Source organism: Heloderma suspectum, chromosome 9 (genome assembly GCF_057233095.1).
Source record: "Heloderma suspectum isolate Gila_16-S chromosome 9, 16-S_ref, whole genome shotgun sequence".
In the NCBI taxonomy this organism is placed as follows: Eukaryota; Metazoa; Chordata; class Lepidosauria; order Squamata; family Helodermatidae; genus Heloderma; species Heloderma suspectum.
The window spans coordinates 47,101,878-47,115,062 of record NC_139466.1 but is presented as its reverse complement, the minus strand read 5'-3'; the positions used below and the strand labels follow the sequence as shown (position 1 = coordinate 47,115,062).

Below are 13,185 nucleotides of genomic sequence, written 5' to 3'. Positions count from 1 at the left end.
GGTGAGGGCAGGACCAGTTCCCTGCCTTTAGTGTGTGGAAAAATTATCCAAAAGATTGCATTTTGCAGAGAGTAAAAATATGTGTGAAACGCCCCTCCCCTTCTTTCAGCTCAACCCTAAACCTTCAAGGGAGCATTAAGCACCTCAGCCACCGCGTTTAATGCTCTAAATGCTTGCTTGGCTTGAATAAGAATGGTTTGTTTGTTATATCTATTAGTTACTTTTTAAACAGTCAAGATCAGTCAAGATTCAACAAAATGAAAAGAGTAAAAACAGAAGAATTAACAATGACATCCAAGTCCAGCATATAAGGATAAAACAAATGCCAGCACCAATAGAAATAAATAAATCACATAGAAGAGCTAAAACCCACTCCCTAAAGGTTGAGCCAATAGCCACTGCGAGCAGAGACTGATAGTAAAATGATGTTAATGTGGGGTCAAAAGTGTCTTAACCTGGTTCCAAAAAGGCATGAGGAAGCCTTTCTCAGCAATCCATAATGGGCCAGGCGAGGGAGACCAAAAATGCCCTCTCCCTCATGGGCACTTCCCAGACCTCCTGCCTGTTTGAGGACTTCCCAAGCCAACTTGAGTGAAACCTCAGCACCTCTTTTGAACTTCCGCATTCCTCAGTAAAAGTTATTTTACTGAGTGTGCCTCTCTTGAGATCTTTGAAGAGCTCCGTGTGAGCTGGTTGTTGGGGCCCGTGAGAGGGCCCACTGTGATCAGCTTGGCTCTCATATTGGGAGCACATAAGGACCATTGGAAAACATATTTATAGCAGTGAAGATTAACACGCTTTATTTCCACAGGCAAGAAAACTGGCCCCCCAGGACCCACTGGGCCCCAAGGATCCCCAGGGCCCCCAGGGCCCCCTGGAATCCCAGGGATCCCTGGCATACCAGGCACCACAGTGATGGGCCCTCCTGGCCCCCCAGGACCTCCTGGCCCCCAGGGCCCCCCCGGGCTGCAGGGCCCTGCCGGTAAGTGGTGATGCGGGGTTACTGCAAAGATGGTACAAGCACAGCACCATTGCATGAGGAACCCAAGGCGGCTCACATTGCCCCCTTCTCCATTTTATCCTCACAACAACCTTGTGAAGTAGGTTAGGCTGAGAGTCAGTGACTAATTGAAAGTCACCCAGGGAGCTTCGTGGTTGAGTGGGGACTGGAACCTGGGTCTCCCCATCCCAGTCCAACACTCTCACCACTACACCACACTGGCTTTGATTTGCAGCCCGCTTGGTGGTGGTGGTGGTGGGCTCAGTCCTATGCATGTTTTGTCATTTGTGTTTTTTTTTCATTTTGCATGAACTCTAGCTTCAGTGGTGAGGGAAAAGCACTTGGTGCATGCTCAGAGTTTCTCCATAACTGTGCCCTAGTTTTGAAAACAGACTCATTGGCTGAATCCTGGTGAAGTCTTGGCACAAATGAAGTTATGGGGAGGAAGGCACAATGAGAGCTTGAGCATACCAAGGAGGAGGTGGAGGAGAGTTGCACAAAACAAGAGATCTGTTTTTATGAAGAGTTGCTGGAGGATGGTAGGATGAGGAGGGATGGTTGCATAGAGGGGAATAGAATTGGTAGGAGGAGAATGTAAGTGCTCAGTGGTGAAAGAAAAGCATTCTGCATATGCTCAGAGGCACTCTATATTTAAGAACATAAGAAAAGCCATGCTGCATCAGACCAAGGTCCATCTAGTCCAGCATTCTGTTCACACAGTGGCCAACCAGTTGCCCACAGGAAACCCACAAGCAGGACATGAGTGCAATAGCACCTTCCCACCCATGTTCCCCTGCTGCTTATATTGGTGAAATGTAAATAAATTCTAGTCATTCTAAATTTTCCATGCATGTATATCCTTCAGAAACTTTGCAGGTTTCTTGCCTGGGAGACACCTCTAATGACTTGTGCATTTTCATACAAATTTACCCAAAAAACTATTGGGGAAGGGGTGAAGGGAAAGCAAATCACTCCCTCCCCCAAATTGGAGAACTCCCACATGAACTGCTGCACCTATCTTTCTGAAACTTTATTGGTTTCTTACTGAGGGACACCTGTAGGCTCTCTGTAATTTTCAGAACAATGGTCCTCAAGGAAAATATGGAGAGAAATATGTCCTCTTTTGCAGACCTCAAAATGTCAAGGCCACCCTTGCACAACAACCTTTGTGGCTATCCTTCTGAAATTTAGAGACATGATCTCCTCTGAAGGAGCAATGAATCCTGAAATGTTTATCCAATTCCTCCAAGTAATAAAAATGTTATTGGCAGTTCCCTTTAAAAAGAAAATCAAAATATAAACCTTGCACCTATTTTTCTGACATTAGGCAGGTGTAATCCCCTTCTACGGGGCTACTGTGCCTGAAATGATCATCCAGTTCTGACCAAAAAAGTTACCTTTTTTAAAATTTCCAATGGTAGTCAACAGGAAGCATAAAGACTAATTTTTCCAAACCTTGACTCAGGTTTGGTGCTGAGCTGAAAAGGTCCGACTACAAATTGGCCCGAGCAGAAGCGGGATGTTTTCTAAAACGCTGAATCCAGGTCTGAGTTGAAGTGGGGTGGGGGGTCAGTGCACACTTCTTATGTATGTATGCAGTCTATACACACACGCAAGCACACCACATGCACACACCACACACACACACACATATATTAGAGGTGCGCTTAGACGCGGATATGCAAATGTGTGTTATGGGCCTGCGCCCTGGATCTTTTAAGAACCTAGCAACACCCCTGCTTGTGTGTATTGTAGACAGTTTTGAAATAAGTCTAACGAGCAGTGGCCCCATACATGTTTCAGCCCTGTTAATTCCACAGATGTAAATGCTGAGGAAGTGGCGCAGAGCAAAGCAGGTCACTCTGAAGCAGTTCCGTGTCCTTCCGCATGCTCCAAAAGCCCCGCCGCCACCCAGCCCCAGCTCCTTGCCCAGGTCCCATGGATGTGGGCTGGCAGCCATCCTGTTCTTCCGGAGGGGGGAGCCACTTTTAAAATGGTGACTCCCTGTATTTCTGGAAATACAGGGAGTGGCCATTTTTAAATGGCCCCCCCATCCCCGGAACAGAAGGCAGCTGCTGGCGCGCATCCAGAGGGCCTCGGAGCTGGCGGTGGCTCCCCCGGCAGCACTGGCAGCAGCAGCACCTCCCCGAGTGGTATCTACCCCAGTAGTGGCAGGACCCCCCCATGGAACAAGGGCCCAGGTAAGGAGCTGGGGCTGGGTGGCATGTTGGGGGAGCCAAAGCAAGATTCGGATGTCCGAATCCCGCCTCAGCTTCATAGGCCAAAGCGAGTCCCCACCCCCATTGGCCCGAGCCGACTCGGGCACACCTCAGAAGCCCCAAAGTGGCCTCCAAGCCGAATCAGGCGGTCCATGCACAGCCCTAATCTATGAGACAGGACAATCTTCAGGCCCCAGCCCTGTTTCCACTTTTTTATCATCATGATTGAGTCTTTTGTTTGGTTTCGACAAGAGGCACGCACACTGGATGCGAAACATTTGTGTAAAATTGCCACCAAGACAAGCATAACTCAGTGTAATATTGGCATGGATGTTTCAACCTAGAAGCTAAAGGACTGGAGAATGAGCTCTTCTAGGGAGATTTTTAAACAAACCAAATGTAGGCCGGTTTGAATCACAACCTCTATGGTGTAGGAAGGTTTCCTAATAGTCTGTTGTAGTTCTTTTGATGTCTGACTTCTAAGTGCTCTGCAAAATTGTGAAGTTTTCACCATCTCTTCACTTTCCTCATTGGATCAGCCTAGATTGAGAAAACTGGTTTTAGAGCAAGAGATTAAAAAGAATCTGGAAAGCACGTCCCAGTGATGGAGGGCAAGGCAGAGTCCTCGGCAGTCATTCTGCGCCAAAAGAATGTTCCAGGTGGGCCGACTGTGTCTGCAGCCAAGCCCGCCAGTGTGAATTGACTGTCTCTTTTATCATCATCATCACCATGGGAATCAGGTGTAACCTTTTATTCCCAGATGAGAAAGGTTGGCATAACCCTTTCCATGTGATGACATTCTGTAATACAGCTCAAGCACTATATTCTGTCCCTAGCCAGCTAAAATCCTAATGCTGTGAGGGAGCCTGTACAGATAGTTTTGATAACCATTGTAAACTCCACCTTATTATACGTATTCTGTTTTGCAGGCACCACAGATAAAGCAGGACCTAGAGAGGCTCAGGTTAGTAAACTGCCTTAGGGGAGAACATCAGTGGAACTTTGACCTAACTGAATCTGTGCCTTCTTTTTCTAGTGAACAGGCTACATTTCTAGACATACATTTTTATTAAACCAAAGGTAGCTTTCTTAACAAATGTCTCTGCTGACTTGCCTTGATGCTTGCACAAATGCCAGAAGAACTGCTTAGGGTTGTCATCTTTTTCTCAGATTGATTTCCCTTAGAAGGTCTGCTGAGTTGCTTTTTAACAAACTCTTGGCAGCCACATTGCACACTTTGGTACTTAGATACTCTTCTTCTTGACACTTCTGTCTTGAGGCATATACAAGAAAAGCAAATGAAGGCCTTAGTACAAATCAATGCACTTTAATTCCATGTGGATAGAGCAAAATTCTGTATTTAGAGTAGGTCAGTGTAGTTCAGTAGTATTGTAAATGTTCAAAATAACAACTTGGTCATGTGTGCAAAGCAGCACAGTATAGCTCTGTACCTGTTTAATCTTAATCTGCTGTATTCTGATTTGCAGCCAGCTGTAGTTCATCTCCAAGGACAAGGGTCAGCAATTCAAGTCAAGAATGGTAAGAATCCCAAACAATTGTCCACTGGATCCTTTCTCCTTCTGTTCCATTGCTTGTAATTTTAAAAAAGCACCATTCCGCAAGGCAACGGGTCAGCCCCCAGTTTTCACAATATAACATTGTATAACCGCATGAATGCCCTATCTGATCACCCTTTATTCTCCTTATCATCTTCTCTTTCAGTAACTTCCAATTGGTTAAACTTCGTTGCCATGCCAAACCAACTACTTAATCTTTTTTGCTTTCACTTTCAACAGCCCTTCCTTTTTCAAGCCATGTCCTTCCCTCCCTGAAGTTTAATCTTTTGATGCCCTTTTCTGTGTCTTTCAAGTCCTCCTCCCAACAAAGGTGTTCATTTTTGCTTCACTTCTGCTACCACCAAAATGAATCCTAATGCTTTTCATCATGCCATTGCCCTGCCTCATTCAAGGGATTTTACTGGGATCCAGACACCATCATCTTCCACTCCTCTTTCTCCTGTGTTTTCCTACCACTTCTTCCATCTTTTTTCTTGCTGTGGAAAATACTTTAAGCAAGTAAAGCTGGAATAGCTGGACAATATCTTCTGATTCAGGACAACACTAGGACCCCTCCATCTGGAAGCCCCCCGAGTCTGTGGTCCTTTCATTGAAACACTGGTCATGGGTTGTAGTATTTCTACATGAAAGGGAGAGCTTCCTCTTTTGTCAGGTCCCATGGTTCTTTGCGACAAATAGAGCAGTATCCCAAGGTTCAAGGCAGGGACAGGCCTCTCCTGTCTTTGCTCATGTGTGACACAGAGAACAGACGTCCTGCTCACCAAATGGTTGTGCAGCCCTTGAGCCCGCGCCAAAGGCCATGGTGGCGCTGCGATCTCTTCTTCCTACGCTCAGTCTTCCGGGGCTCTTGTTTCTTTTTTTGAAATTGTCCTTTGGCAAACCATGGGGTTTCCCCAGCCTACTAACAGTATTCCTTTGGGGTGTTTGGCAGCATGGGACTTGGCGGGGGGGGGGGCTGTTTTGCAGTGGTTCTGCTCTTCTCTGGCTGAGCTCTCCCACAATGGGGGGGGGCTGTTGCTCAGGGATTTCTCAGGACTCTGTTCTGTTGTGCTTTTCAACATCTACATGAAGCCGCTGGGAGAGAGGCTGTACAGAGCTTTGGGGTTAGGTCCCATCACTCTGTTGATACCCAACTCTATCCACTGGTGTCAAGGAGGCTCTGGAAGTCCTGAACCATTGTTTGGACTCATTGATGGATTGCATGTGGTTTAGCAAGTTGAGACTCAGTCCAGACAAGACAGGTGCTGTGGGTCAGCAGACAAGTTAATCTGGGTTTGGGATGTGGCCTGTTCTGCTTGGGGTTGCACTCTCTCTGAAGGATCCGGTTTGCAGCATTGCACCGGGAGGGCCACGAGGCTGCTGTTGCCAGGAGTGCCTTTGCCCAGGTTTGATCAGTGCACCAGACGCACCTCTTCCTTGAGAAGGCAGGTCTGGCTACAGTCTTCCATTTGCCTCGTTTTAGGTGGACTGTTCCATTCATGTCCCATTATTGCAACATGCTCTACGTGGAGCTGCCCTGGAAGAATATTCAGAATCTGCAGCTAGTGCAAAATGAAGCAGCCAGACTGCTTTCTGGTGTGCATTTGTTGACCATATTACAAAGGTCTTGCATGAACTGCACTGGCTGCCATTTTGCTTCTGTGCACAATTCAAGTTGCTGATATAAAACTCTAATTGAGCGCTCTTTACTGCAAGGGCCACTGGCAGCTCTGAATCACTTCCACCCCTCTCTCTCTTTCTCTCTCTCTCTCTCTCTGTAGTAGCTGCTCACCCTTCGCAGGGGCTCTCTAACTTTGCCCTGTTGTTTGCTTTAGTAGCCAGTTGCTGCGATCTGGGCTGCAGGAAGAGGCCTTGGGAGTGGGGAGTCAGGAGATATCGGGGGGGTGGGGGGAGAAGAGGAGAACATAGGAGCAATCAGCCAATTACCTGTTGGGGTGGGGGTCAGTCCAGGAGGAAAGGAGTAACGTGATTGGCTAGCTGCAGCACACTGCACAGGCACTGGAGGTGGAGGTGGGATTGAATGTGCAGGGAAGAGACAGCGCAACATTGACCTGAGCTGGGGGATTTTACAGCACTGAGTAGAGCAGAGCACTCTCTGAGTGGTGAGAAAAAGATCCGTTCCAATCCGAGGGTGAAGCGAGCCTGTCAGAACTTGCCTGCCTGATGACTGACTGAGGAGGCCTTGCTTCAGTGACATGGAGGGGAATGTGAAGGAGAGACCCGGAAAGGCCTCCAGCTGCACAGCTTGACCAAGAGGAGAGTTCCTCCCACAGCATGGGGAAGGCCTCCAAGTGGCCTCAGTGGTGGTGACTGGAGCCAAAGTGGCTCCCGCTTGAAAAATAGTGGCCATCGCTGCCTTAAATGCTTTGGGCCAAGATATCTGAAAGACTGGCTCCTCCCGCATGAGCCTGCCCTTAGTCTGAAAACGGCTTTGGAGGTCCTTTTGCATGTCCCACCACCAAAAGAGGCTAGGTTGGTGGGAACTCAGGATAGGGCCTTCTCTGTGGAGCACCCTGGCTGCGGAACTCTGCCTAAGTAGGTTAGACTTGCCCCTTCTTTGCCTCGTTTTAGGTGGACTGTTAAAACCTTTTCGTCCTGCATGGCTTTCAAGTTATTTAAAATGTAGTAGCTCTGCTCTCTGTTTTTTAAAAATTGTTTTCTCCTGATCTGTTTTCTCTGCATGATGTTTTAAAGTTTTAGATTGTAATTAAGCTTGGGCGGCCTTTGGGGGCTGAAAGGGGCCGGAAATAATTTTATAAACAAATAAATAAATGAGATCACTTTATACAAATGGGACCTGCAACAAAAGGCCACTAGGTGGGATGCTCCTGTTCAGGGCTGGCTGGCTGGATTCCAGACCTCCTAGGGAGACTCCATTCCATCCCCCTCCTTCCCCAGCAGCCAGTCAGCATCCCATGGCCACGAGGCATAGAATCATAGAATCATAGAATCATAGAATAGTAGGGTTGGAAGGGGCCTACAAGGCCATCGAGTCCAACCCCCTGCATGTTCAGTCCTCATTAGGCTGGTTTGGGTTTTCCCCCGAAAAAAGGTTTTTCGTACTTCTGCCAAACCTAGGACTCCCTGCTGATCCCTCCCCCTTGTGCGTGGATGGTGCCATCTTGGCCACGGAAGGATGGGCACTTGGAGAATTCAGATCGCTGTTAGATGATGATGATGACGACGACGACTCTCTTGATTATGCAATACTTAACCAAAGGGTCCTAAACAAAGTCATTCGCTTTGTTTTATGCAAGATGTGTTTAGTAAAAACTGGGTAGAGTCTGTATTTGTGCTGCTCTTCTGCTTTTCATCCTGACGCGTACTGAGTGACTGCCGTTTTCTCATACTGAGATCTTTCAGGTGGCGTGCTCAATGACTGGTCTCGCATCATGATGAACCCCAAAGTGTTTAAGCTGCACACCCGCAGTGGGGAGCTGGAGGTACTGGTGGACGGCACATACCTCGTCTATAGTCAGGTAGAAGTGAGTACGGTCTTAGGCCTAACTCCTTTTCCTATATCCTAAATGCTTTGGGGAATCATACAGTGAAGGCAAGGAAGGGGTATTGGCTAATAGACATTCCACATTCTAAGGAACAGGGAATGATGGGGTGGGGGCAGAGTGATGCAACCAAATACTGGCTGTGTTAGATGCTGGCGCATGTCCACAAAAGCTGTGCCTTTTGTATGCCTTTTGATATCCTTTACCTCCTGCCCTTCCATTCTTGAAATTGGACTGCTATCATTGTAAATTTGTTAAACCGCATGCCTTCCCTAAATCCAGAAGGGAGGGGGGACACCGTGAACCAAATGGGGAAGGGCAATAGCTCCCGTCCCTCTTTCAGTCTCCAGCATCTCTAGAACCAACAGGTGGAAATTGCAGGGAAGCAGATTTTAGTGTAACATTAGGAGAAATTTCCTAACGATGAGAGGTGCTCAGCAGTGGAGCAGACTGCCTCAGGAGCAGGTGAGTTCTTCTTGGTGGCCTCTGTGCATCACACATAGGGCTCTGAGCCTGTGCGGAGTCCTGTTCAGGAAACTTCTATAGCTGAGGAGTTTCGGCCAGAATCCTCCCCCAGCATCCCATTGCAGGAACCCTAAGAGGTTCCTGCCTATTCCCTGCCTATTCCTCATTCCACCCTTGTGGTAGCCTTGCTGGGAATTTCTCTTCATTCAGTGAGCTATTCTTGCAAACTGCTGAGGTTTTATTCCTGCTTTTCTTCTCTCTTACAGTTATTTCTGCTTGTTATCGTTGTCTTTTGTTTGCGCGGCCTTCACAGTCACCTCATCGCCTCGGGCCGTATGGCTCCACAGGCGCCTTTCCACAAGTGCGTGCAAGCAAACGACCACCCACAGGCGGCCATCCCCGTTGTCTTCTCTGCCTTGGGAAATCACATGGCGTTGACGCCTCGCGCATCGCCAGGCCTTCACGGGGCAGGCCAGGCACCACCAACCGCTTGACAGGCCTCGTGCTGCTGTGTGGAAGATGGCACTGGAGGCGGTGGAAGTGCCACGCGAGCCTGTGGTTCAAGGCCCTCCGGAGGGTCTTCAGACAACGGGGCCTGCGCCAGTGCTGGGCCTGCGCCAGCGCCAGGGCCTGCCTCATCTCCTAGTCGAGCTCTGTCTATGGGCTGCACTGACCTGGCCGCATCCGGGCAGTCAAAGAGTCAAACTGACGCACCCACACCCGGGTGGTCCCTGAGCCGAGAGGGCCCACCGACACCTATTTTAGTGATGTATTTGAAATGTGTCTTGGCCGCCTTTCAGGGCATAAGCCCTCCCGAGGCGGCTTACAGCAATAAAATAGATAGAAAAGGTTAAAATATTAAAAGTAGTAAAAACCTAGGCAGTCATTGACACTTTCCTCAGCAAAAATGTTGTCAAAAAAGACCAGAGCTCCAAAAACGTCCAAGCCTAAGAAGAACAAGCAAAAGAAGGACTCTAAGAAATTAGCAGAATCAGTATCAGAGCAATCTGTCACCGCTTCCATATGAGTCTGTACTCCACCACTGTTGCTAAATTCGCCATTCCAGTGGAAATCGGCTGCTATTGTGCCAATGCAAGACCTGGTTCTGATAGTGTTGTCATCAGAGGGTGAGATCAGAGACACCTTGCCAGCACCAACACTAACTTGGCCCATCCCCAGTCATCGGAACCAAGACTCACACTCCAGCCGGGGCTCGCCGCATCATGCTGGGTTCCCAGACTCACTGTTCTCCAGCTATTTGGCACGGAGGGGCCTCTAGATTCTACAAGCAGCCCAGGTATCAGCCTAGATTGCCACCGTCGAATTGGGTCAGGCATTCCAACTGGAATGTCCATCACCACAGACCTCATGGTGGGAAGATCACAGGAGCAAGCACTGTTACCGTTGCCCAGATTACTTTGGGGACGACCCTCTTTAATACCAACCCTCAGCTGTCCCTAGTGGGCTGTGTGCCGCTTCAGTTCCGGATTCAAATTCTGAACCGAAGCAGGGTGATCCAGACCAAATCAGTCAGATCCAGATCGGTCCACATTGGGTCGGATCAGTCCAAATAGATTCAGATTGATTTGGACCGATCCAGACAATTCTGAAGCCCAAACAGCCAGTCTGGGAAATGTAACTATTAGTTTAAGATTAGGGAAGGGGAGAGGAGAGGAGGAGTTGGGAGGGGGGAGCTGAGCCTTGGCAAGTGACATCTCTAGCTGCCAGCAGGGCTAAGTTTTAACCCAGCAGCCTCCAATCACAGTGGTGGAGGAGGGGGTGCATATAACGGCAGGGTCTGCTTTCCTCTTCCAGTGTGTGAGAGAGAGTTGGTAGACATGCAGGAGGGGAGTTCTTGACTGCTGAGTGTTGGCTGGGCTGTGCGAGTGCAGCTTTACTCGTTTGTTCTCCCCAGCCACTGCCCAGCCCTTCTCAGCTCCATCTCTTAGTCCTCCTTTTCCCTTAAATCCTTCTTCTAGATTCTTTAAAAAATACAAAACAAAAATATATGTTAAAAACTTTCTCTTCTAGTTGTTAGGCTTCAGTTTGTTTCCTTGTTTTGTTTGCTGCTTGTTCTTTGGCCCCCTGCCCCCCTTCTGTTACTGTTCCTTCCCTTCCCATTTTTCAACTCTTCATCTATATTCTCATTTTAAAAAACCTTTTCCCTTCTGTTAGGCTTTAGATAGATAGATGGATAGTGTTAGTGTCACTCCCTTTCCGCCCGCCCTTCACTTGTGTGGGTAGTGTTTTCTTCTGTGTATCTGCTTTCCTTTGGGTCTTGTGTGTGTGTGCTGTGCGAGTACAGCGTGCATGTTGTTGTGCACAAGCCAACAGTGTGTGTCCAAAGCAGTGCAGGCACAGCCCAATCTATGCAGTGGGCAAAGCATGACACACAGTTCACCTATGAAGCGCCTTGGGGGCGCCACCCCCATGGTGCTGCACTTGGCAGGGGCAGAGGGGGCCGTGGGCGAGGTGCCGGCAGGAGCAGCAGCCGGGCGGGCTCGCCCCCAGTCGGGACAGCGTGTCCTGTTCTTGGGCAGCAGCAGGAGCTGGAGCCCAGCCAGAGCAGTGACCGGAGACCGCTGTTTCGGGAGGCAGGGGCTGGTGGCGGCAGCAGCCTGGCAGGAGGTGCATCTCAGCTGTCAGGTGTCCTCAGCATGGTGCTGGGTCACGTGGAGGAGGCCCTCGAGCGTGGGCGAGGAGCAGGAGCAGGCAGAGGCGCGCTCCCCACCACCTCCTCCACAGTTCCCCCGTGCCTTCTGTGCCGACCGACAAGACCGAAGGCCAGCCGGCCAGCTGGTCTCCACAGAAGCGGCAGAGCAGACTGGGCCAGCTGGGAACGAGCATCTCTCTCTGTGCCTCTCTGCCAGCCCGCCTCCCCGTGCCCAGAGCCTGCGCGGTGTCCTCCTTGCTGCTGCTGCTGCCCTCCGCCACCACCAGCTTCTGCCACCTGTGCTGCACTGCACAGCCCCTCCAGTGCCAATGGACTCTGCCAGCCTGGAACGTGCCTGCCTGAGCACGTTCCAGGCTGGCTGGCATTGCTGGTGCTTAATTTTTTAAAGAAACACTGGGAAACTTTTACCCTTGGCAAGTGCCACTGGACCTACCTGTGAAACTTGGCAGGGTCATCAACTACCTCTGAAGGGGCTACTGCCAAGTCCCCAAAGGTCATCTCCTTATATTAAAAAACAAAGAAGTTACACCTACTCACTTTTGCTGATTTTCCAATGCTCTTTGCCTGTCGCTTGCTTTCCCTTGGGTAAGGGGGATCTATTCCTCTGTAGCTTTGGGATTCAAGGTGTCCAGCTACCAGACAGCTGTGTTCCACTGTCCATTATTTTTATGGGAAAAGGTTGGAAACACCTTCCTGAGGACAAACAGGATCTAGCTTGGGTTTTCCAGGGTGAGGCTATGCACCTCTCCCGCCAACAAATTAATACCTCCCAGCACCAAGTCAATTATGATGCCAAGACCATAGTTGTTGCAGTGGCTTTGAGACCACTTGCTTTGCTGAGATCTGCAGGATTGTCGCAAAAGCCCAATCCCATGTCAAAGACTTGTCCTTTGATGGATAGGGACTGTTGCATGTGAAGACCCATGAGGCCATGAACTCTGTACTAAAAGCACTCTTTGGGGTGACCAGCATATGGGGCTGGGTCATGCAGCCACTCAGTACAAACAACGTTGGTGGACTGCTCTGTCTTTGTTTCCATACAAAGTCTGGAGTTGAGCAGCCTTTCAGACATGGGGCTTCGGCACCGAAGAAGCAGTATTCGGCAGCCAGGTTTCATGGCCCCTGTGGGAAGGGTGATGGTGGCTCTTCCCACGTCTGACTTCGTCCCTCTGCTCTTCATCGTACCTTCAGAACTCACCTGTCTTCTTTCCTGCCAGCCTGGACCAACATCACATCAGCCCCTTGGATTTTCCCTATCATTCAGAGGGGCTACAGGATCGGGTTCGACGACCGTCTTCCTCTCTGTGTTTTTAGACTGACAGCCCCTTCTCCAGCGCTACAAGCTGAGGTGGACGCTGTCTTGGTGAAATGGGCAATAGAACGTGTACCATCCAGTTGGCACCATGATGGCTTTTATCCCCCATACTTCAGGGTACTGAAGAGAGATGGAGGGCTTCATCCGATCCTGGATCTCTGGGATGTGGCTTCTTTCACTACACCTAGGAGGTTCCACATGGTGACATTAACATCTGTCCTCCTGCTGCTATGCAAGGGAGATTGGTTTGTGTTGTCAGGCGACCTGAAAGTTGCGTATTTTCACATTGCTATCAAGAGGACTTAACAATGTTTCCTCCAGGTTGCCATCGGTACCATTGCTTACCAATTTTGTGTTTTACCTTTTGGGCTTGCCGTGACATCAAGGGTCCTTACAAAGTGCATGGCTGTGGTGAGTGCCTTCCTGAGGGCC

At 49.4% G+C, this 13,185-nt stretch overlaps 1 protein-coding gene across 1 annotated transcript in view; it reads left to right on the top strand.

The window, feature by feature from the left end:
* The window catches only part of EDA (ectodysplasin A), a 170,558-nt gene that overhangs the window by 151,434 nt on the left and 5,939 nt on the right, over positions 1–13,185 (top strand). Inside the window, exons 4-7 of the mRNA XM_084814284.1 lie at positions 812–982; positions 4,149–4,183; positions 4,707–4,758; positions 8,160–8,281. Coding sequence (XP_084670410.1) covers positions 812–982; positions 4,149–4,183; positions 4,707–4,758; positions 8,160–8,281 — 380 coding nt within the window. The remainder of the gene's footprint in view (positions 1–811; positions 983–4,148; positions 4,184–4,706; positions 4,759–8,159; positions 8,282–13,185) is intronic.